Raw genomic sequence first — 25720 nt, 5'->3', positions numbered from 1 at the left:
TCACAAAGAGTGAAAGTTTCTTGGGAACCTCAAGGTTCAGGCAGATCATCCCCCAAGACTTTGCAGGAACCAGGCTGGGAGGATGAAGGATGCATGCCAGGAGGAGGCCAAGGGAGACAGAGAAATGTGGTCCCACACCACTCAGGGCCTGCTTAACAACTTTCTCTCCTTCCAGCTCAAGATTTTCAGAACATCTGTTATCTTTTCTACTTACCACCGATTTGCGAATGCTGACACGGGGCTTGGGGATGGGTTTGGAGGGTTTGTTTTCAAAGCTTTCTGGAAGTGTAGAGGAATGCCCCCCTTTTCTTGCTTGTAGTGCAAGCTGGTAAGCGACTTCAAATGCCTGTCCCAGTGTTAGGATGATTTCATAGGCTAAATTCTGCAAGAGTAAAGAGAAAGCATTTACTATGGTGTACCATAGGGTGGCCAAGCCGAGTGGCTGAGGAGCACTGTGGGAGGTGAACTAGCAAGGACCTTGAACTACTCCACCTGGTATGGCAGTGAGTCAGTGGAAATCTGTGAAAAACAGGAAACTAGGTCCAATTTGGAGTCTATATGAGGCATTAGTCAGCAATGTGATACACTCTCTTACAGCCATGCTATGGAGCTGACCCCCAACTTCACCCCACGGGGAGCAGGCCCCCCACCCACTGGCCCCAGGAGCCTACTCCATTCAGAGCCTCCTCATGGGCATCTGGTTTGCTCCCAGGCCTTGGAAGATAAGGGGTTAACTCTGGTCCTTCATCTTAGTTCTGGGAGCGCCTCAGCCCCAGAGCCCACACACACCACAGGAGGTGTTCCTGAGAAGTTTGGGTCTTTTTACCTCAAACATCTGTGACTCAGTGAACATCTCTAAAGCACAATCAAAATCTAATTTAGGCGGAGGGGAGAGGCATTAGTCATGCTGGTGTGGCGTCTCACAGTTACAGCAGCCAGCATGCAAACAGAGCCAATTATCCATCTATTTCTTGAGGCGCTTGCTCTCCCTGTGGGTCCACTCCATATTTTATCATCAAATCAGCAAGAGACAGGAGATTGTGTCAGGCCTGAATGCCATGCCAAGCAGTGCTTGGGAGAAAGGTTCTTTTCATCAGACCTTCAATCACTCCTTTCAGGATGACTTCTAGCTTTCTTTTCTCCTCTCCGGATACGTATCTTGGATTTCTGCCTTCTCTTCCCAGCACAGCTCCACCCTGTCTTCTCTCACTGAGAAAACATGACATTGTCTGACCCCAAAGAGGCAGGGTCTCGACAACACCCCTGAGGTCACAACGCACTGAAGAGGTAGATGCCTATCAGTCATAGAGAGCTTTCTTAAAATCACTGCACCAGCAGAGAGGATGCATGGTCTGTCCCAAATTTTCATTCTGATCAATGTCCCTAGAATGTCTATTCATGGTTTCTTAAAACACAGAAATGGCATTCTGCTTATGCTGCTTTTGCAACTATACCCATCTCTAGCCTCTCTTCCCCAGTCAAGCATATGGAACAGCTCAACTCTCATGATTCTGGGAAGAACTGTTTGGGACTATTCCCACTTGAAGATGGTGAAGGAGATACAGGATGGCCTTCAGAGGCCATGTGGAAGGAGCCTGTGCATTTCAGGACAGACCAGATTTCAGATCAATGCCAGACTGTTGTGATCTTGGGCCCAAGCAAGGAGAACGCTTCCGAGCTCAAAAACTGTTTTTGACAGAGGCAGTGTCTTCTTTTCTGAGTGACATGTTACGAAATGATGGCCCCACAAGACAGATGTGTGCTTGTTGGAGACACTAAACCTCATGCAGCCAACCGAGCACATCCTGCAATGAACACTGATCCCGTGTTTGCCTCCACGGATGAGTCAGACTAGTAAATTAGCAGTGCACCAACAAATGATAGTGGAGGAGGGCTGGCAGACAGCTCCGGCCATCACTGTACAGAGGGCTGAACCCTTCGACTGCCTACACTTGGCACTCACGTCATCATCAGCCTTGCCTTCTTGGGCACAGATGGGACCCCTCTGAAAGGCAGACTGGGGCTTCTGATTTCTGCAGTCTCCATGTGAAGTCACAGGCTCTTGGTCTTGTTCACCATGACTGTGGAGATGGTTGATGTCCATCTGTCAGGCCATATAGCACATATTCATGCTCTGGGTGGGCAAATGGACTAAGGGAAAGATGGCAGATTCAACAATTCTGTAATGTTCAGCTTTTAGGTCTTGGAACAGTGGAGCTTCATGAGTGTGAATTCCTTTATCATTAACCTAAAAACAAATTCCTGAAAGTGAGATTTACTTAAAGCTCCAGTGTCTTCAATTCAAAGTTGAAGATCCTCATTTGAACAAGTGAGATTTTTCACATGACTATTATGGGAAGCCTAAAGGGTTTGAAAGGTACTGGGTTAGAAGCCCTGCCTTTTCATTTTTAATTACTTCCTGCTGTTATGAAACTGCTCAAATAAGACAGAGAGGCCCCAGGTATTGCTGAGCAGAGAAGAGCAGAACTGCGGTATTCTGCCCAAATCCCTAACTCACAGAATCATAAACATAATGAAATGGATGCTCTTCTATGTCACTAAGTTTTAGAATGGTTTGTTAAGCAGCAGTAGATAACTGGAACACCATGTAGTGCTACAGAAGGCTGGCTCGATCCTTATTCAGGTAGCAGGAAGAGGAACTTCCAGCCTTGAGCTGGGATGAACAGTATGTAGTCATGGGGAGTTACTCCTGGAGCCACCAACCCTCAGCCCCAGCCATGGAAAATCTAGATGTAAGCACTAAGGTGTCCCTTCACACATGCTAGCCCAAACCACAGAGCACTGGAATGTCCTTTTAAGTTGGCACAACCATGTTCTCATCTGTAGCCACTAACTCCCTTGAAGTCAAACTCCTTTAGCTTTACATTCACTACCTTACATCTTTCAAATGCTGTAATTCGGCTAGTCTCTGACCTTGGCTCTTCCTGTTCCTCCTAGCTTATTGAAAAATACTTGCCCTGAATTTTCCAGCACGAGTCTCTTTCCAGAATCACATTTATTATGGCAATTGGCAATGAGCCAATGATTACTGGGGAGAGGATGCTCTGAGCCTCACTTTTCTTAATATGCAGTACTTACCTTGCTGGATTGTTTTGAGAATCACTCACGATTACACTTAACCAATGACAATTCAGCCAACACTCATGATTTTCTGTGTGCCATGCACCGTATGACATGCTTCACATGAACTCCTTGAATCATGACAACTCTGTGGGTGCTATTAATAACGCTGGAATTATTATTCCTAATTTATATGTGAGCTCAGAACAGTTAAATAACTTGTCCATGAAGTTAGTACCAGCAGAACTGGGATTTGAATCCAGGTGTGGAGAGGCTATGCTCTTGACCACTATACCTTAGAACTACACTTAAGATAAATGACTTCTGCAAACTGTTAAAAAAAAAAAGTATAAAAACATTAAATACAGAAGCTCCTGGGTGGTTGATGCATCGTGGCTGGGATGAGGGTACTTAAAGGTACACAATTTGCCTGGGTCTCATGCCAAAACCAGTGGAGAGGCAGCCTACAGGCAAAGGGTGTCCTTTGTGACTTAACATGATCCATCATTGAAGGGATTTTCAACCAGTGGACGCACCCCTTTCATGATGAGGGATGCCAGGCAACACTCCCTCTCCAGCAGAGGTCCTTTAGGATGAATGCAGGGAATTCCAAGTCAATGGGGACAACCATCCCTAGGGAAACATCACAATCTCCAAAGCCCTTCCCTTTTCTCCTAGGGACTTTGATCTGTGAATTAAGAACTACCACATTAGAGGAATTTGCAGAGCCATTGTATTTTAAGGATAGATCTTAACAGTAATCAAGGGACACAAACTGGAGATATGTAGGCAAGCTTGCATTTACTGTGAGCTCAAGACAGGACTACAGTTGACCATCAGCTTGGATACTTACTGAGCTACTTCCATGCGTCAGGGGCTGAGTTCCTGATGCCTAGCCCATGCCTGGTCTGTAGCAAGTGTCCAGGAAGTGCTCACTGAATGATGTGGACAAGGGGAGGCTCATGGAGACACAAAGACATGTCCCCATTGTCCTCCTGCATCCTAGTCACTGAGGCTGTACCTTGCACATTGATCAGTTTGGTGTTAGAAAAACTTCAGCAGAAGGGCGCCTGGGTGGCTTAGTCGGTTAAGCGTCCGACTTTCGCTTAGGTCATGATCTCACGGTTCGTGGGTTCGAGCCCTGCGTCGGGCTCTGTGCTGACTGCCAGCTCAGAGCCTGGAGCCTGTTTCAGTCTGTGACTCCCTCTCTCTCTGACCCTCCCCTGCTCACGCTCTCTCTCTCTCTCGAAATAAATAAATAAAAAAACCTTAAAAAAAAAATTAAAAAAAAAAAAAACTTCAGCAGAGATATGGACAATCTGTTCCCTAGGAAAAATTTTGGCCACTCAGGTAATTAAGTTACATTGACTGATGCATCACTAAGATTTTTTCCTGCTTTATAATTTTGTGTTTTATTTGAAAAATTAACACTTATCATTTCCATAATCTGATAATAATCATTATAACAAAGGAAGAAGTAAACACATCAAATAGCTTAGAAAAGAAGAACCAGCTCATAAAACTTAGAAATTTTTTTTGAGATAGAAAAAGAGCAAGTGAGCGAGGGGCAGAGAGGGAGGGAGAGAGAGAGAGAGAGAGAAGCGGGACTCAACCAAGGTGGGGCTTGAGCTCATTTGATGTGAGACTTGAACTCACAAACTGTGAGATCATGACCTGAGTTGAAGTCAGATGCTTAAGAACTGAACCACCCAGGAGCCCAAAACTTAGAAATGTTTAAGCACACTGGACACTAAATATGCTCTTGCCACCTGTACAGAACATCGGCAGGTGGGATCTAGAATGACCATCTTAGTAACCGCAACCCTAACCTGCATCCCCTCCCTCCTAGGAGGAGTTCATCCTTCCTTCCTTATTGGAAAAGCTCTGAACAAATTCAGGAAGAGCCTGGTTCCTGACCTTGCTTGCCCTGGGAATCTACTGTGTCTTCCAGCATTGATCCAGTCTGGGGTTCGGTCTAGGGTGCCTGGTTTCAGGGGTGCCTTTTGATTCTGTCCTAGCAATAAGCTTTATCTCCATTCCTAAGAGCCAGGCCACCACCAGGTCTGGAGGAGCAGCTGTGGTGGCGGCCTGGGATGGGATCAGAAACGAAAGCCTTCTTTCATTTTTAGAAGGAAAAAAACCAACCCAAGCAGTTTTAGATAAAGTAGGGGTTTGAACATTTTTTAGGCTGAAGGGTTCAGTGGCATATTTGCAAGAATATCATAATTTTTAAGATTTTCATAAATAGAGGACTGATTAAGTATACTACATAGATCCACACAGTGGAACACTAGGCAGTTAATTAAAATGAAAATTGAGTCATTAAAAAAACTGGTTAAAAGACTCTACGTAAAAATATATGGATATATACAAACATAGATGGTATCTATGTGCACTGAAAACAGGGATATATATTAAGATGTTACTAATGGTTATCATTGAGTGTTGAGATTGTGGATGATTTTTCTCTTTATGTTTCTTTATGTTTTAAATTTAATTCAACTGAAGATGAATAATTTTATAGTCATAAAAATAATAAACTTTTCCATTTTAATAATTAAGAGAAAATATTCTAGCTAAAAAAAAATCTTGCTTATTCTTTACCCATCACCTTGGGGTTCTGAGTGCCTTTTCATTCTTTGGCAGAGAGGGCCAGAAACTGTTCCAAGCAAAACCCGGGCCCTATTGCAGGTGTTACCGTGGCTCAACTCCATGTACCAGTAGGGCTAGCCATCCATTTGGCCAAAAATCTAATTTAGGTTCTCTAGTTTTCACACTCGATGTCAATTCTAACATCTGCTCGGTTGAATTTTAGACTCCCTAGGCTTTTCCTTTAACCTGGAACCCCAATACTTCTACTCTAAGTACAAGGAGTTGAACCTTCTACTGTCCAATTTCTAGCAAGCTCAGCTGAAAACTGTTGTATGTGGACATTAACTTATGGACACACACTCAGTCCATTCATGCAGCTGTGCTAGGTTTTATCACCGTACCAAGTCAGACCACCTGTGAACCGGAAGCACATTCTATTTCATCTCACAGGGCCGATAAAACAGACCTAGCAGCAACTAGCACATGACATTGCTTACTATGTCCCAGGGACCTGCTCAGTGCCTGATGTGGATTGCCTAACTCTCAGAGGTACCTTAGGGAGAATTATCACTCTCAATTTTATGTGTGAGAAGTTCAGGATTAGTGAGATTGATTAGCCTGGCCAAGTTCACACTGCTAGTAAGGGGCAAAGCCAAAATTCAAACCCAGATCTGACCTCAGATGAGCCAGTATTTTGTGCCACAGCTTCCTGCCTTGTTGCTTTTCATGAGTCTGTTGGTGTTCTGCTTTCACTGAGGGAATTGTGTTTCCGAGATTCACTGTATATGAATGTTGGTAGATACTATCACACAATATTCTGTCATGAGAGACTCAGGACAAAAAGTTCTTTCAGACTTTAGTCTCACTGAATTTTTGTTTTCTGAGAGGATGTGTTATACTCCACAATACATGAGACATGTATTTATTTCCCTATTTGCCTTGACCTTCAGGAAGCTCGGAGCGAAATTTATGGCTTGGCTCTAATAACTACATACAATTCTGTAGTCTGCATATTGATGTTAAATATTTTCCTTTGGTGTTGATCTCCCTTTTAGTCTGTATTTTCCCTAATTCAGATCTGTGTGTACCTATATTTTTAGATCTATCATACCCATTTAAGTAGGGTGCCTTAAATCCTTGATGGACGAAGACATGGTATAAACGGTGTCCATTTGTTCGTGCAAATATTTGTTTGAGAGCTCACTTTGTTTAACCCATTACTGCCAAAATGCCTGACAAGCTACATCATACATGGCCTTATCATCTGATAAGTGACAACTCAATAAGTGAGTGAGCTGAGAAGGGGTGGGACACCACAGGTACAGAAGGCCCTGTTGGCCCAGGCTGGTAAGTTACTATTTACAAGCAGACCATCCTGACCTATTTTCTGGCACTTTCCACTAGCATTAAAAAAAAAACAAAAACAAAAAAACACCACATTTCAGTAACCGGAATTGAAGGAATAAAGAAATAAGTTCCACAGCCTCAGAAAACTACAGGCCCACACCTGGTTATTCTTTGGCCTCTTGGGGTCAGCAAAGGTACTTCCTGAGGTCAGTAAAGGTTACCCATGCCTGAAGAGGATGCCAACACAGACATTTAAAGGGCTACCTCTGTGCATAGAAACCCTAGACAGGGTGGAAGAGCCACAGGCATTATGAAGAGGCTCAAAGGTTTGGCACACCAGCACTGGTGAATAAAGACCATGCCTACATCATCTGCATGGGCTAAAGCTACTATGGGCTACCTACCTATGGCACCCATCACTGCCGCTGAGGGGACGACACTGAGTGCGGTCTGGTCCAGGTGACCTTCAGGTTCCTTTCCACCCTGGGAGATCCAGGATTCTAATCAGAAGCTGGTGTCTCTTACTATGGATTCAGTTTAGAGATGTACATATAGTTGACACCATGTTAAGTTGTAGCATACTACACAAAGGCCAGACTGTAGGCCTCGACAATCCACCAGTCAGTGCTTAGAGAGGCAATGACCAAGGGGCTGGCCTTCCTCTCAGAGAATGTCCTCATTGCAACAATCACCCCCAAAACTATTCCAAATGGTCTAGTATTTTGTCTGTTATAAAATGGCTCTTGCTTTTAGCAGAACACCCTTTCCCCATCTCTTACCTTTTGATGATGACTTATTGCTCATCCTTGAAGTTTCATGTGGGGCATTCTATCTTCCAGGAGCCTTCTCTTAATCCCCTTTCCTGACCCTTTGGCTAAGTAAGGTGCCCCTCGTCAGGCAGCCCTGAAGCATCTTTACACAGTTCGACTTACTTCATGGTATTTACTAGTATTTTCTCTCATTTGACTTTGTGTCTGTAGGGCTTAGGGTACATTAGCTGCCTGGTAGCTCCCTAAGATCAGAGGACATGCACCTTAAGGGTTAGATACGGGTGAATATGGATGGCCAGAGGCAATTTTTGCCTTCTCTCTCTTCTCCCACAGGTAGAATTGGATGAACAAATGCCAAACAAATGCAGACAATGCCATCAGGGCCCTGAAGACAGAGGAGAGTGGTTTTCAATCTGGGTCCTCTCCAGGGTCTCCAGAAGGAACCTACATTTCTCTTTTGGCTGTATTTTGCTTGTACTTCTTGTTTTTTAAGACCTAGGGTACGCTTCATCTACAAGTTGCTTCACCCACGTCTTGAAGCAAAAATAACTCTGAGAATATTCTGGGCATATTCACAGAATTCATTGACATCTCCTTAACTCCACCTATAGTTAGTTCTCTCAAGTACAAGCCAGAAATTAATCTCGATAGATTATATTTGAAAAAATAAATCCTGCCCAATCACAGGTCTTTAGTATTTAGAAATAAACATTAGGCATCCTGCTAAGATGTCTATTTGGTCCAGGGCTGACATGTGGACTGACCAATATACAGATAATGTCTTTAGGGCTAATTTCAGCTCACTGAAAGAATCATGAAATTAATATTTTCCCCTAATTACAACACAGGTACATGTAGACAATTTTGAAAATATATAAAGAAGAAAGTAGAAAATCACCTGTAAAATCCTGCTGGAATACAGCCAATACTGCATTTTGGTTTATTTTCTTTTTACATTCATATATATATATAAATACTTTGATATGCTATATGAATATTTACATATGTAAATTTAAAAAAAATTAAGATCATACTTGATATGTGGTTTCAAAGTTGCTTTCTCATGCAACACTAAATCATGAATAGTTTTTGCTTGCTACCAAATTTTTTTTTTTTTTTTTACAAATAGTTTATTGTCAAGTTGGTTTCCATATAACACCCAGTGCTCATCCAAATGTTCTTTAAAAAGCAGATTTTTAGGGGCGCTTGGGTGGCTCAGTCAGTTAAGCATCCGACTTTGGCTCAGGTCATGATCTCATGGCTCATGGGTTCGAGCCCCACGTCAGGCTCTGTGCTGACAGCTAGCTCAGAGCCTGGAGCCTGCTTCAGATTCTGTGTCTCCCTCTCTCTCTGACTCTCCCCTGCTTATGCTGTCTCTCTCTCTTAGAAAAACAACAACAACAGATTTTTAAAGGTGGCAGGGCATTATTTTACCATTACCTGCTAAGATTTAACCTTCTGCCTCACCCTGAGTACAAGAGTGCCCACTGGCTTAGCAAAGATATAATTAGCCAGGAGGTTGGGCCCTCCTCCCTTAAGCCATGACTTGCTTTCTTGTAACATTCCAGGTTCTCCACGGAGACCATGCACCTGTGCCCCATGGTCACCTGTCCACATGGAACCACAGCCTAAGCTGGCTGGATGGCAGGCCTCCACAGTAACTTGGAGAAAGGGTGTGCAGAAGAGAGATTTGCCCAATTTCAACCTCTCCCCACTTTTTTTTACTTTCATAGTTTATTTTCAGGTTGGTTTCCATATAACACCCAGGGCTCATCCCAACAAGCGCCAAGCTCCTAATGGAAGCTACAGTAAACCTTCACTAACCTGTGATGCCTTTGAAAAGGTGCACGTCCCAAATTCAAAACCCTTTTTATTTTAACCCTTTTCATTGAAAGTCTTTCTCAAATGGACAAGTCCATTTCCTTGGCTTAATAAAAAAGGTAAATATAAATGACTTCTTGCTTACTGCAGGTGCATGTGTAATACCCTGAGCTCTCCATTCCCAAGTGAATTAATGAGTTGTCACACCTCCAAACTTATCACACGTTCACACAAACTAAGCATTCAGCTTCCAGCCCAAGCACGCCTCCTCTGAGAGCTCCAGCCCTGTGAGGTGCTGGCACAGCTCCAGGACAGCACGGGTCTGATTTCATGGCAGCTATTTGTTATGTCCCTACTTCTCCTACTGAACTATGAGCTTCTAGAGAGCAGGGACCTGTGCCTGACTCATAGTAGGCACTCAATAAATGTAATTAAATGGACTTTGAGTTTGTTCCTCAAGTGTGGAATGCTGTAGCAGCAAACACATGCTGTAAATGAAAAACTGGTTTTCATATGGGTTCTGACGACAAGAAAAAATACAACTGCTACTACCCCTCTCCTGTCCTCAGCAGCTGAGAATGGCTGAAGACCCTGGGCTGGAAATTGACACATACTATCTCATTTAATTCTTATAACAGCCAGAAGTGGTGAGTACTAGTTACCTCTGTTTTACAGATGAGGAAACAGGATTAGTTCTTGGCCAGACTATAAATCTAAGAAGTGCTGACCCGATTCTGAAGGCTACACTTCTAAACATGACACATGAGTTTTAGTTCTTTGGGAAGAGGCTTTATGGACACAGGTATGAATGTTGCTAGACGATCTGTGAAAAAAATCCAGAATGCTTTTCTTAGATCTTTACAAAAAAATGAGGTTGATTTTAGGCACTAATAACATCTATCCTTTCCTCCCCTTCAAAAAATAGAGATGAGGAGAAAAAAAGTGATTATTATGCTTTGAATATCCACCCACCTTTGACTTTGTGACTTGGCTAAGTCTCAATGATTTATGCCAATGGAGAAAAGATACAGATAAATTCATGCTGACAACGTTAATTTATTCCCTTTTGGTGAGGGAACAGGCGGTGGTGTATAGGTACCACCAGGCTGGGAACACTGCCTTTTTATATTCAATTAGAGCCACTCATTGCTCTCGGGAGCAGGAGCCCTTCTGACATTGACTTGCCGAGGAGTCTCACTGGCTTCTGGGCCAGGGAATGGCCTGACTTTTGCCATAAGTTGCTATCATAAGTGGGAAATAAGGCAAGGAAAGTGTTAGAGTTCCATCTAAAGGACTCTATGCACTTTAACTGCTTTCTATTGCCATGTACTTTCATATTTCATAGTCTCATAGTCAAAGAGGTTGAGGGCCATTTTCAGGTGGAGAAAACGAGAAACAGAATGAAAGCTATGACCTGGCTCCATGTACAATATTAATTTAGTTGTCAGAGGTCAACTAATATCATCACCACCACCACCAACAACAACCGTGTTTTGCACCAAGATCCCACTTTGTTGGATAACCTCTGCTGGATAAGTCCTAAATACTTCTCTCCAGGAACTTCAAGCTACACCATTAATCTCACAGTTTACAGATAGTACAGGTGAAGCAGGTCAAAAGGTACAAACTTCTGGTTACAAGTTCTGGGAAATGTCAAGTCTACCACAGTGACTACAGTTAACAATATTATGCTGTATATCTGAAACCTGCTAAGACAGTAGATCTTAAAGTTCTCATCACAAGGGGAAAAAGTGTTTAACTTTGAGGTGGATGGATATTAACTAAAGCTGTTGTGGTGATCATTTCACAACATACACATAAATCATCATGTTGTATACTTAAATACAAGGTTCTATGCCAATAATATCTCAATAAAACTGGAAAAAAGTGGGCTCAGGATTTTTCATTTCATTAAACAGATGAGAAAACCAAGAAAGAAACTTGTAGCAGAGCCAAAGTCAGAAGCTGGCATAGGTCTCATTGGTCAGGACAGTGTGGTTGACTGGACTGTCCTTTTCTGTCTATGCTTTGCTTACTGGGACATACTGGTGGCACAGTACTATCAGATGCTATCACACAGTCTGCCAAACATGTCTGCCTGCGTTTCGTCATCTCTGCTTCTCCAGTTTAGTTCCTCTCATGGCCCACATTCAGCCAAGAAAGCACAGGAAAGAGGGAGCTTCGTCTCCCACATCCACCACCCACCAGCGTCATGACTCCAACCTTGCCTGCACATTCCTGAGCCAGTCTGCATCATACCACGTGCTGCATGCTCAAGATTACAGAATTTGGGAGTTGCACATAAGAGAAAAATGAGCATGGTTAAAAATATCAAAGACTGTTTGATTTATGTTCTTTATAGAGAAAATAAGAATTAGCAAGGGTCTAACAACAGTCATGGCTTTTAATGCTATTTAAAAAACCTCCTTTCGTATTTTAAAACTATTGAATGAGGTCCTTTCTAGATTTTTACAATAAATCTGATAGTCCTACAAAGAATGTATTGAAATGTTTCTGATCTACCTATCTCATTACTTAGAAATCTAGAATGAGTGAACAGTATATAGAAGATGCAGTTTCTTACCTATAGCATCCATCTAAGGATGATCACTGCAGGTTTGGGATCCGGTGGCCACTGAAATACTCATTCCCGCCTTGCAATCCTTGCTGCATAGTATTCCCCTTCAGCTACTTGAGATAAGGCAGGAGGGAGGGAAAGTTGGATCCATGCTTTTAACCCCTGCAGCCAGTCTCCTGACACATCCTTCTTTTCTACCCAGCCCTGTTGCTGCCTCCTCTCCTAAGTTCTCACTGCCTGGATGGTGAGGTTTGGGAAGCCTTCTGTTCTTTTTTTTTTTTTTTTAATGTTTTATTTATTTCTAGGAGAGAGAGAGAGAGAGAGAGCGAGAGAGACAGCGTGAGCAGGGGAGGGTCAGAGAGAGAGGGAGTCACAGACTCTGAAATAGGCTCCAGGCTCTGAGCTGGCAGTCAGCATAGAGCCCGACGCGGGGCTCGAACCCACGAACCACGAGATCATGACCTAAGCGAAAGTCGGACGCTTAACCGACTAAGCCACCCAGGCACCCCGGAAGCCTTCTGTTCTATGGTGGATGAGATGCATTCTGGGCCTTGCAAGTTAGAGATGGGAATAGAAATCCACACCATGACAGTGAGAGTCTAGAATGCAAGGAGCCTGGGTGCTTGCTAATAGGTACATACTGGCTTTTTTCATGGGGACCTGCCCCCTAATACTGCTTTTGCTCTAGTCTTTTTACTTGCATTGATCTACCTGTCATCTAAAACTGAAACTATCATAAGCTGAATAGCTTAGCATAGATTCTAAGTAATGGAAACAGGCTTAGAGATCCTAAAGTATAACATTTCCTAAAGTGTGTTCTGTAGAACACCACCCCTGCAAGCTGCTCTCCAAAAATGGCTCCATGGTCAGGTGAGCTTGGGATATGGTGAGCTTGGGATATGCCTCCTGGCATCTGAGCTTATGAAAAGCTTGGCAATGTCACTTAGTAAGCAAACTATGTTAAACTCACATGGTAGATTTGTAGGGGGACTTGGGCCTCCCTTCCCAGACCACAGGATTTCTAAGGGAAAGTACTCTCAATTTCAAATCTAACTCTCCACAAATTGGAAGTGTTCTAGACATCACTGAATTTTCTTGATGATGGCAGATACTCATAAAAACATTTTTTTTTGAGCTGTAAAAGCCTTCCAAGGTCAAAGAAGCAATAACTTTGCAATAAAAATGTGTATGTATTCATATATATCAGCTAAAATGTATACTTATAGCACTTTTTTTTTCCAATTTGAGCAGCCCAGGGGAATGACTCATATCAAAAAAATTTTAAGGCTTCAAGACTAGACTGAATATTGAACTGTCCTATGTAAAGATACAAAATCCATACTCAAAAAGGCTTTTTTTTTTTTAAGTGCAAGCAAAGCTTGTTGCATCTCAAAATTGCTCAAAGGCCCTGTTCAAGGCTGGTGGCCTTTGTTACTATTTTTGAAGTTAGACAAACTGTTCACCTAGAGAGGATTAAAATGGTGGATTTGTGGTAGACGGTGAAAATCCTTTGGAGCTGATTCCAGCCAGAATCCTAAGCCAGAGTCCTAAGCCTGTGAATATCTACGGTAAATCAAACATCTGGGTGAAAAGCTAAAAGATGAAGCAATTCTCTGCCTGCTTTCCAAATGTATCAGGGCCATCATGTTGATCCTGGAACGAAACAGTTGACTATTTTTCCCCCACGTTTCACCTCAGTATTCTGGCATCACAGATACACTACTAAAAATTCAAGGGGGCAGAAGGCCCGTAGGTATCATTTTTAGTTTGAATACAGGACAATGTTTTGGGTATGATCATAAAGGCCAATTTTATATTACTTTAAAAACTAATTTAGAAATAAGTGCTGCAGTACTCAACGAGAGGCTGGAATTCATCCTGTAGAATATGACTAATGTTAACACTTAGTGAAAATGTTGCATGAAGGCAATATACCATTATAAGGCCTGCGGAGTCAATATTTTCTTTCTTCTGTTTCTATTTTATTTATTTATTTATTTATTTATTGCTTCTATTTTTTTCAGTTACCTTACAAAAGCAGTGGGAAAACTTTGGATCATAAATACATTTCTGGCAAATCTATTTAATATCTTTTAGAAGAAAGAAGGCCAGGCTGTCAATTGTGATGTAAACAGCCAAGGAGAGGGAAGAGGTAGGGAAGGAACATTGAACACCTGTTATTTATGAGGCACTCTCCATATGTTCCTTCATTTCACTCCTGATGAAAACGCGTGAGGTACAGATCCCTGTACCTGGTTTATAGACAAAGGAAATTGAGGCTCAGAAAAGTTCTACAACTTGTCTAACCCCAGGGTGCAGGAAGCAGAGCTGGCATGTGAACTCTGATCTGCCTCTTCTTTCTATGATACTAATCCAACTCCCATAGTAAAAGGTGTTTCATGCAAACCAAACGATGTGTGGATAGAATGGGATTTTGCTCTTTACAGAAACAACTGCACTTCATAAGAATGGCAATTATGTTTAAGGCACCAGAAACCTAATGCTGAGACGACTTTAATCAACGCCATTGATCTCATGTAAACAGACACAACCAGAGATATTCAAAAGCAGCCCTTGAGGGCTTTGCTTTCTAGTCCTTACTATTATCACATCCCACTTCTATCTTATTTTCCATTTACCTTCCAAAACAGAGGCAAGTTTTTAATATCACATGAACATTCTTTCCTGTTTTCAGTCTTCAAAAACTGAAAAAGATGTGCCACTTGTTCTGAGCAAATGCTCTGAACACGAGCCTGAGGTACCTTAGAATAGTGTATATTTTGGATTATGGTGGTCATTGGTCCCTGGGTGTCAGTCAGAGATGAAAAAGATTGTTCCAAGAAGTTTCACCCATGACACGGAACTATGGGCTGGCCTCCCAAGAATACATTATACTGCAGTTTCTCTGTAATTCTTTAAATATGTACATTTCAAACACACTGAACAGGGCAGACTTGTCAAGTTAAAGTGACATTTTAGAATTTTTCTGATTACAAATTATTTCACGATTGCAGCCATATCTGTTCTAGCTGCTCCACAGGCAGAATGCCCAATGTACTGTACTAGAGATATCCTCAAGAATTGGTACCATACCGAGGGTATCTATCTATCTTAATGGAACACCTGTTTGCTAGAATTGCTTTCATTTTTCAAGTTTGTAATATAAGGACTAATGTTTAGTCTAATGACAAATAGGACTATAAGTGGTGTGATGTAATAAGTGTGTCATTACCAGACTAATTCTGAATAAGCAAATGAACCAAATCTTGGTGTTCCCAATTATTATATGTAGGTGTACAAACTGACTACTTTTCAATATAGAAAACCGCAAATAATGTACGAGGTACTGAAATTTATTTTTCTTCCCAACAAACCTGTACTATTATGCCCTACTATTTAGATATGGCCACCAGAGAAACCGGCAGACATTACTATGTTTTGAAACCAAAGAAAGAAAGGGATTTGTCAAATCTGAAAAATAAAGTTAGTAGTTGAGCAATAGCAGTTCAGATACCAAGGAGAAGTAGGAGTCTAAATTTAATGGGTGAGTGAAAATCTAGAAAAAGCTCAGAAAAACAGTCTGCAAAATACCTTACATTAGGCATACCTGAACCCTTGATAGACAAGCCAAGTATCTTAACTGTAAGTTGAACTTTCAATAAAATGCACATATATTTGGGGAAATATTTAATCTGTCCAAAGATGGTACTCACCACATCAAAGGCAGTAAACACATGACAGTAGTGGTGATTGGACTTCAAATCTTTTGTGATATAAGCAAACGTTGAGAGGTCTTCTGGGTCCTGGGCAGCACAGGAGATATTACGAATTTCATGCTCGGCAATTATGTTCTGGAAGAAATGACATAAATGACCATTATTTTCCTTGGCAAATCAGTACATTTTAGAACCAAGGCAAATGACTTGGGAATCAGCTGCCTCTTCTCTTTCTAGAATGTTCTAGATCAGCATCATTCAAAGTGATCCAACACGCTATCTGCGGGTAAATGAATACCAGGTCTGGAAGGAATGTTTTCATTTAATTAAAAACAACCTAATATAGTCATATCCTGGAGCAATGGTTCTCACCAGGTGCTGTGAGCAGAAGCAGTCTGGGTGGCAGACACTCTTTAAAAATATAGTAGTTATGAAGCAATTTAGTGTTTTGATTCCCCATATACACCTATAGATAGGCAGTGCTGCCTTTTGCTAATTCTGTCTGGGAAGGATCACCTGCCACATTCTGCATGCTGGGAGAAACTCTTCCCATCTTGCTGCCCACTGTGTTGTGCCCTGCCCCTACTGCCCCAGAGCAAAGGCTGGTATAGAAGGAAGCAGGCAGGTGGAAGTGTCAAGGTCTTTCAAAAAATTTTTGGGGGGTTTCTGGGTAGCTTAATTGGTTAAGCATCTGATTCGTGATTTTGGCTCAGGTCATGATCTTAAGGTTGTGAGATTGAGCCCTTGCTTGGCATTCTCTCTCTCTCTGTGCCCCTCTTCCCCACTCATGCTCTCATTCTCTCTCAAAATAAACAAACGTTAATTTTTTTTAAATGTGAGTTTAGTTGACACTGTTACATTAGTTTCAGATGCACAATGTAGAGATTTAACTTTTCTGTACATTATGCTATGCTCACAAGTACAGCTACCATCTGTTACCATACAGCGTGACACTGACAAGCAATTCTGAATTGCTTACTCAGAATTAGTCTTATAATGACAAACTCATGATATTATACCACCTATAGTCCTATTTGTTATTAAGTCTAAACATTAGCGCTTATATTATCGACTTATCTTCCTCATTCTGTGCCTCTTATGCCCATGACTTACTTCTTCCATAACTGGAAGCCTGTACCTCCCACTCCCCTTCACCCATGTTGCCCATCCCCGTACTCCCTTCCCTCTGACAACTCTGTTTTCTGTATTTATAGGTCTGATTCTGCATTTTGTTTATTCATTTGCTTTATTTTTAGATTCCACATGAGTGAAATCTGATGGTATTTGTCTTTTTTCGTCTGACTTATTTCACTTAGCATAATACCCTCTAGGTCCATCCATGTTGTTGCAAATGGCAAGATCTCATCCTTTATATGGCTGTGTAATATTCCATTGTGTATGTATATACATGCGTGTGTGTGTACACACACACACACACACACACACACAATCTTCCTTATCCAATCCTCTATTAATGGACACTTAGGTTGCTTCTCTGTCTTGGTTATTATAAATAATGTTGCAATAAACATAGGGGTACATATATCTTTCTGAATTAGTCTTCTCATTTTCTTTGGGTAAATACTCATAGTAGAATTACTGGATCATATGGTATTTCTATTTTTAATTTTTTGAGGAACCTCCACACTGTTTTCCACAGTGGCTGCACCAATGTACGTTCCCACCAACAGTTCAAGGTGCTCCCTCCTGAAGACTCTGGAGGCTAAAGGGTAGAGAAACAACTACCTGGCATTATTCAGGTCTTGGATCCTCTGCTTGATGCACAGCCCCATGGGTGACAATACCTTACTCACTACACCCACTGTGCAGAATTATGAGTGGGCGCTGTGGCTATCATTATCATCCTGCAGGTGGGGAAGCTGGCACTCAGTGTGAGTACTTTATGCAGGATGGGTGGTGGAGTTAGGACTAAAATGTAAGGTTGTCTGACTGTAGAGTTTAGGCTCTTTCACATGCTGCAGGGCCCCTTATCGCCACCTCTCCTTCACTGGTTTAGCATAATTTCATTTTTTTCTCTCTAGTATTTCTTCATGGCATCTCCCTGCCAGCCCCCTCATTCCAACGAGCCTCTAAGAATAACTGGTGGGAGGTAAGTGAAGAAAGGTTTAAGTATCATTATCCTGAAGCACAAAATAACCAAGGAGCATCATCTTGGCTGCAAACCCTGCTAGAAATTTCTTTTGATACACAGATGTATTTAAAAAGCAAAAAAAAAAAAAAAATCACATAATCGTGCAATCATTTTTTATAATATCCCATTTATGTTTCTTCCAGTTGTCATAGATCTAAAATCCTCAATACTTTAGTTACGCTAATTACTTTTTAATTACACAGTCTTAAATAACCTGTTGGCAAAAAAATGTTCCATGTAAACCCATCAATGCCTAAAAATGCTTATGAAATGTCCTTCCCTGCCAGCACCCCCAGCAAGTACTTCATGTCCCTAACTCTACTGAGCTGTGTGGCTGGGAAGCAATTACAGAATTAACACATAAAAGAAAATTAAATTAAGACATTCTTCACTATGGCCCTGTATGTTGACACTACATGCAGCGCTCTGTCAAAAATAACTCAATCTGAAACTGGAATCCCATAAACAAATAACATTCTATTGTAAGGTACAGTTTCAAAATAGAAGGTCACAATCTTTGAAATGCATTCAGATAGCATTTCAAATAGAAGACTAAATTAGGAACTAGTCAGTCTTAAAATGAATTTAAGAATCTACATAGTCTTGAGGCCCCTGGATAACTCAGTTGGTTAAGCATATGACTCTAGATTTTGGCCCAGGTCATGATCTGCGGTTGTGAAATTGAACGTCATGTCAGGTTCCATGCTGAGTGTGGAGCCTGCTTAAGACTCTCTCTTACCTGCTCATGTTCTCTCTCTAAAAATAACAAAAAATAAAACAAAAAACAAAAAAATAAAAAGAATCTACACAGTCTTCACAGGGATGGTGTTTGCAAGTGCTGAGAGTCTCCATCATCATTTTAATTGGGGGCCGCCATTACCTCGGGGAGTGTGGATTTGGTCTCACCTATCCAAGATCCACTGTCATCAGAAATGGAGTATTGGCTCTGATTTTTAACTAAATTGGCATTTTGTTTTCTTGAGATCCTTTACTAGAATTTGGTAGATTGGAAGATCAACTTCTTGGGAAAGTATTATAGTGAAAAGTACCCTGTCATTTTTTTAAAAAACAGTATTTTTTGAGAGAGAGAGAGAGAGAGAGAGAGAGAGGGAGGGAGGGGGGGGAGGGAGAGTGCCAGCAAGCATGAGTGGGGAGGAGGTACAGAGGAAGAGGGAAAGAGAGAATATCCATACTGAGCTCAGAGCCTGATGTGGGGCTTGATTCTGTGACCTGGGATCATGACCTGAACTGAAATCAAGAGCCAGATGGATGCTCAACTGACTGAGGCACCCAGGAGGCCTGCCCTCTTATTTTTATTGTACTGAATTCCCTGAATCACTTCTCAACCATCTTCAGTGGTATGTGACAGCATCACGGCCCTGGACAAAACTATAAAGTAGGTGAAGTATATCTTTGGAGATCTCCCTTTATTACGGATTGCATGTCTGTGTCCTCTCCAAATTCATATCTTGAAATCTTAGGAACCCTGAAAACTTAAGCCTTGATATGATCGTATGTGGAGGGGGGCCTCTAGGAGGTGGTTAGGTTCTGAGGATGGAGCTCCCATGATGGGATTAGTGCCCTTACAAGAGAAGAGAGACCTAGCTAGCTCTCTCTGCCATGTGAGGAGTGAGGACACAGCAGGACGATACCATCTATGAGCCAGGGAATGGGCTCTCATCAGACACTGAATGTGCTGGTAACTTGATCTTGGACTTGCCAGCCTCCAGAACTGTGAGAAATAAATGTGTATTACTTAAACAACTCAGTCTACGTTAATTTGTTATAGCAGCCCAAATGGATGAAGACATTTCTCCTTTCTTGCCATTCCCCCAATTTTCTGGAACCCACCACTTCTGTATTCCCCAGGAATGCAGGGCTGTCTTTTGGCTGGCCATCGAGGCTGCCCTCTTCTGTGTTGCTCCATGTTCCCAAATCAGCCTCCTATCCAACTACTGGAACTCTGCTGCTATGATCTAGAGGGAAGGCTGCTAATAAATGTATTCTATATTCAGTTAAGAATAAATGCTGTTTAATCACTGTTTAAACTGGCACTTTAAAAATATGCTGTTNACTGATGGATGTGGGGGGAGGAGAGGATGGGCATGGAGAGGGGCACTTGTGGGGATGAGCACTGGATGTTATATGGAAACCAACTTGACAATAAACTATTTGTAAAAAAAAAAAAAAAAGAAAAGAAGCAATGAACATAAAAAAATATGCTGTTAATTGAATTCATATTGATGGTTTGGGTAGGGAGGTATTGTTGAACAGAACTTCCTGATCTTTCTGCAGGGCCAGAGTGTGGCGAGGCTCAAGGTCTCACATTCAAACACTGCCACCTCTCTGCACTGTCTACCTTTGCAGAATGATGAGGCCGGTTCTCCATGCGTGAGATGCATCGGAGACCAAGGACTCCAGCTGGAGACAGCATGAAGATTGGATGGCTGATTTCCCACATGGAGAAGATGTCTAGTAGGGACACATTCTTTCGACTTCCTGTCACACATCAGTTGGTGGCTCCTCCATAAATTAAAAGTGGACATCACCATAAGGCACAGGTGATGTACCTCAGCTTACAATGGACTCCTCTGATGTTGCTCAGCCTCCATATCTAAGCATGTAGTAAGGATACTAGAGCTTTTAAAAGACTCAAAAGAAGGAGTGAGGAGGGGCTTACCCTGCCGCTTCTTTGGGATAGAAAGTTTGACAGCCCAGTTTCTTGCAACAGGGAGAGATTGTTTTTCTTGTCTGTTGCCTTTTATCACGTTGAGAAACAGCTAAACAGGTGCCTGGCTGGTGGGTGTAGAGTAGAATTGTCTGGTCCAGCCAATTAACAGAGAGGTTCTAAGAAGGGCATGTGATGTTGAAGTGATGGGCACGAGAAGTCAGCTTCCTCCCCACCTACCTTCCTCTCCCCTCCACCCCTGCCCCCTGCTTCCCTCACTCATGCCTCTGACAGGCAGGGCCTTTCTCCTGGGTCTCTTCCTCAGGCCAGGCCTTTGCCGAGAGAATGCAGTGCCCCTGCAGAGAAGGGGTCGGACATAGGGGGATCAGAGGGGACCTGTAGAGAAGCTGATGCAGATGAGAACAGCACACATGCTTAATGGGCTCTTAATCTGACTCTGAGCTTTTTAGAAGTATGTGCTATATATAAAAAAAAAAAGAGCACTTGTTTAGGCAAATGTTCTGAATTATTTTGTGCTTAAAAAATAGCATAAGCCTTGTTTGAAGTTGGCGTTCAAAAAGCAAACAAACAAAAAGCAAACTCCAGCAATGCACTGTTCCTAATTTAGCTGGATGGAAAGATTGAGGAGGGGGTCAGAGCAGGAAGGCAAAATGCAACCCACTCTCAGCCAAGCATTGGACGTGGGGACTGTGTCACCTCTTGCAAAACACTGCTGGTCTGAAGATAGGTCAGTAACCAGTCAGAGACCTCTGGGCCAAATGCCATGCTAGAATTATCTCTGGGCTGCGGATCTACAGAAAGTTGATGTGCTTGATCTACATGTAAGGACCAGATCTATTCCAAGTTCTATTTAAAATATTTTTTTAATGTTTATTTTTTATTTTTGAGAGAAGGTGAGAGAGAGAGAGAGAGAGCGAGAGAGAGAAAGCGAGCAGGGGAAGTGCAGAGAGAAGGAGACACAGAATCCAAAGCAGGCTCCAGGCTCTGAGCGTTGGGTACAGAGCCTGACACGGGGCTTGAACTCATGGATCACGAGATCACGACCTGAGCCAAAGTCAGAGGGCCAACCAACTGAGCTCCCCCAAGTTCCATTTTTAATTCAAGACTGTTTTCTACTTCTTCCTTCTTAAATCACGATTAGTGGTTCAATTTGTTTCCTAAGTTTCCGGGCAATACACTTGCAAGTTTCTACCTAGGCACCCGACCCTTCCCCATGAAGTGGCCAAAATCACTTATTTATTAGAGGAAAAGGAAAGAAGTGCTCTGCTGGAGGGCTCATCTATCACAATCTAATGGGTGGTAATAGGAATGGAAGAGGAGCACACACTGAAAATTAACTGGTGGCCTGGTGGCTGTGGAGGAACAGAAAATGTGTTAGGAGTCAATCCTTTTCCATGACCAACTGGCTGTATGAGTCACTTAGAAGAGACTCTGAGGTGTTCCATTCCTCCCCATGTGTCGTGCAGGATGAACAACCCCCTCTACCTCTCTAGAGCAGAGTAAGAGAAATGCAGTGGTCAGGAGAGGACCGTCTAGGTAGGAATAAAGCACGATGGAATCATCAGATATGAAAATTAAGTTGTGACTTTCAGGTGTGCCTTACTACAGGCTTAGTTGGCCACTAGTACCTCATGTTGTGAGGTCTTCTAATATGTCTCCACAAGTCCTTCAAGTCAAAGTGGCCCAGTGAGACAACACCTCCCAGGGGAGAAATTTCTGGCTCAAACTGAAATTCGGACTCTGGCGCTTATCACTCTGTTCCTTTTCTGTTGTGAGTGTTAATCAGAGGTTGTTGGTCTTTGCTACAGAACAAGGCAACAAGGCAGTATATGAAGATGCAATGTGGACTCTGCTGGAGTCTAGATGGCTGAGCATAGAGCCCTTCACACCACAACTTGAGAATGGTCCTTCAACAGTAGCTCTTCCATGCCTTCTAGAACCAGTCCTTCAGCCCTGGCTGGTGGTAATGTTTCTCAGCTTTCTGTAGTCAAATCCCACCAATGCAGCCCTGACACTATTTCTTTCTTCTACACTCCTAATACAATCTCTCTGCTTTGGCTTCTCACACACCAAGTATCAGACTGTGGTCCTGAGTCACCCACTCTCTCCCTATCTACTGCTGTGTCGGGGCAGATTAACTGCATTACAGGACACTGTGATGGGGACACTGTATAAGTGTCAGTGTTGAAGTCAATGTCCCCAAATTCCTGAAAAAGCCAGGCACATGTTGTCATGGAGAGGTTGGCTCTGCCTGCCACTAACACAAGCACTTTGCATTTGCTCTAGATTCTGAAAATACGCTGAGGACCACACGACAAGAACTTGGAAGATATGCTGGCCTTCTTTAGTGTTCTAATTCACATAGAATTATCTTTTGCATATTTTTCAGTGCTTATACTTCCAGACAACAGTCATCAGTGAGCAGAGATTTATGGATAACTCCTCTAGTTACTGGCGACTGAAGCAGAAGGCTCTCCTCTAGGTTTGTGGGGACTAAGTTCTATAACCCTGATGTGTACATGAGCAAAATGCAACAGAATCGACAGAGCTCTCCTGCCTCTGGTCATGAAGACTGGAATGGAGAAGATGCTACTGACACAGATGCATCCAGTCACACCACCAGCTTCACAGAATGACAGCCTTAAGACTCTGGAAACTTCTCAGGGCAAATACTACTTGTTTAGAAACTGTCAGAACCCACGACTGCTTAGGTTGTTAATCTAAGAGAGTGTCAAACTCTTACTGTAACAGTAGAAATAGACTACCGTTCATGGTTTTTCAAATGCAAATGGGGTAGAGACAGTTGCTCTAGGTTAGGGGAAAAAACCCACAGGCCATAGCCTTTTTTTTTTTTTTTTTGAAACTTACAGTGATAGCAATCAGGTATCATCAATGAGAGGTTCATAAAGTTCCAAGACTTTAAAAACCAATCGGACTATAATTTAAGGATACAGAAAGTTTGTTCACCGGTAACTGAAGTTGTTTCCAACTAATAAAAGAGCAAATCAATTGGGATTTTTCTAATTAGAATCTACAGAGCTATAATCCAACAACAGTAACTATCAACAATATATTGCAGACTTGAAACTATCATTTCACATAAGGAAGGCATCTGACTCTGTGCTTTGGAGATCAGCAGCCTACATAATCATGCTGGGTTATAAGCTTTCTGCTCTGGTTTCAGAACTGTTTCTAAAACTGGAAGGTTGCTCTCCCAAGTAGATCTGGGGAGCCCGGGCTTGTCTAACTGCTGATATAGCAATCTTCTTTGTTACAGAAAACAAATCAGGAAAACTCCGAACTGGTTGAATCAGACGCTCAGGTTTATTATAGTTAACCCAAGAGTCACTGCCCATGGGACTTCTGGTGGCTAAATCCAGTTGCCCTGGCCCTAAGTTACTACTGTTTAGTTCACTTGTTTCATGACTTCTGTTCCCTTTCTCCAAAATGGAGTGAGTATAGGTGGGGGGACGGAGTAGGGGGTCCAGAAAAGAAATGGTATTCACCAATGGGGATCACCTCATTTTCCCTTTTTCTAGAGTTTATCAGTTGGGAGGATATAGGAATAAAACACAGGGGCATCTGGGGGTCCTGTGAGGAGGAGTCCATCAAGTTTCAAGTTCATGGGGAGCGACAGCGGTCACACCCAGGAGTTCTAGTCTAGCACTGGCACTCTGTCACCTTCGCCAAGAACGGAACTCTGGGACACTTAAGTCAAATGCAACCCAGTTGTTCACACTTGACCTTAGGGCCCATGAACGGCTTCCACTGTGAGTACAAAGTCACAACAGAGTCACAGTGTGGCCTGAGCTTCTTTCTGATTGCGCCTCCTCAGAAAACAATGCGGGTGAAACCCTCTGTCCCATCTCAAGAGCTGAGAAGAAACGCAGTTATAAAATGTAAAAGTCAGGGAATGTGTACCTTGTGTCAGCTGTTTATTAAACATATAAAGAGAAAGGACATCTATATCTCTAGAGAAATGGGGGGACGAACGTCTTCGTCCTTTAGCTAGTAACATTTCGTCTGATGAAAGGGTGATGGCTTTTTGCATTGTCATTCTATACATGACTCCCCACCCCCTGTAATGTTCTCTAGAGCCAGAGGGAAGTACCAGATACTAAGTGGCCACAGTCTATTAGAGAAGGCACCACAGAAAAAGCAGAGTATGTATAGGAATCCTAGATCAAGTTCCCCAGATGAAATGTGCCCTTTTGTATAGATGTAGGAGCGTGTGTGTGTGTGTGTGTGTGCACGTGTGTCTATGGGTGTTCAGAGAGCAGACAGGTGGGGGCAGGGAGTGAATAAAATGGGAGATGCTGGGCATGACGAGATGCAAAGGATTTTAGATTGTAAACCCAGGACTGTATCTGGTATCTTAAGGCAAAGAGAGATGTGCTACTCACCTTATTTGTTGCATCAATAAATTTGACTCCTTTATAAGAGACTGAAAGAATAATAGTGGGGACCTTCTTCATTTGCTCCGTAGACTTCTGAAATTAAAATTAGAAAGCTGTTAGAGCAGTTTGTGTTGCATGGCAACTGAAGCACATAATTTCTCCTCTTGGCAGATAAAAATGAACCCAAGTTAAAAACAACACACACACACACACACACACACGCACAATCAAACACACACCAAACACACTAATTTAAATGTAGGTCTCTCTTCTCTTGGGCTTAGCTGTGGTTTGGGCTTCTAAAGTGTCTGTCTTGCACTTGAGGATCTAAAAACAGCTTGTTCTGCTGCCTCCGTGGGTGAAGGAATACTCCTTTTCCCCGACACCAAAGGGAGAAACGGACAGCTCTGTCGCCTACTGCAATTTCAAGCAACACTTCTTTGACTAGAGCTAAACCATGTCAGCGTTACCTCCAAGGGTGAGCTTAGCATTAGCAAAGTATGTGCCGCTGCTCCCCTTCTCCTGGCCACTCTTGCTTCAAGACAGGACTTCAAGGCTTTTTAACTATCTGAACGTG

The 25720-nt window shown here is 42.5% G+C and overlaps 1 protein-coding gene across 8 annotated transcripts in view; it reads right to left on the bottom strand.

Annotated features, from left to right (window-relative positions):
- The window catches only part of ANKS1B (ankyrin repeat and sterile alpha motif domain containing 1B), a 1065677-nt gene that overhangs the window by 10876 nt on the left and 1029081 nt on the right, over window positions 1-25720 (bottom strand). For all 8 annotated transcript variants that reach the window (XM_077772139.1, XM_077772140.1, XM_077772141.1 and 5 more), the window contains 3 exons: window positions 25150-25236; window positions 15903-16040; window positions 215-382 (listed from right to left, as the gene is read on the bottom strand). In XM_077772139.1, coding sequence (XP_077628265.1) covers window positions 215-382; window positions 15903-16040; window positions 25150-25236 — 393 coding nt within the window. The remainder of the gene's footprint in view (window positions 1-214; window positions 383-15902; window positions 16041-25149; window positions 25237-25720) is intronic.

The sequence above is a fragment of the Crocuta crocuta genome, unplaced genomic scaffold (genome assembly GCF_008692635.1).
Source record: "Crocuta crocuta isolate KB4526 unplaced genomic scaffold, BGI_CrCroc_1.0 scaffold216, whole genome shotgun sequence".
NCBI classification, from domain to species: Eukaryota; Metazoa; Chordata; class Mammalia; order Carnivora; family Hyaenidae; genus Crocuta; species Crocuta crocuta.
This window is presented reverse-complemented; position numbering and strand designations above follow the sequence as displayed.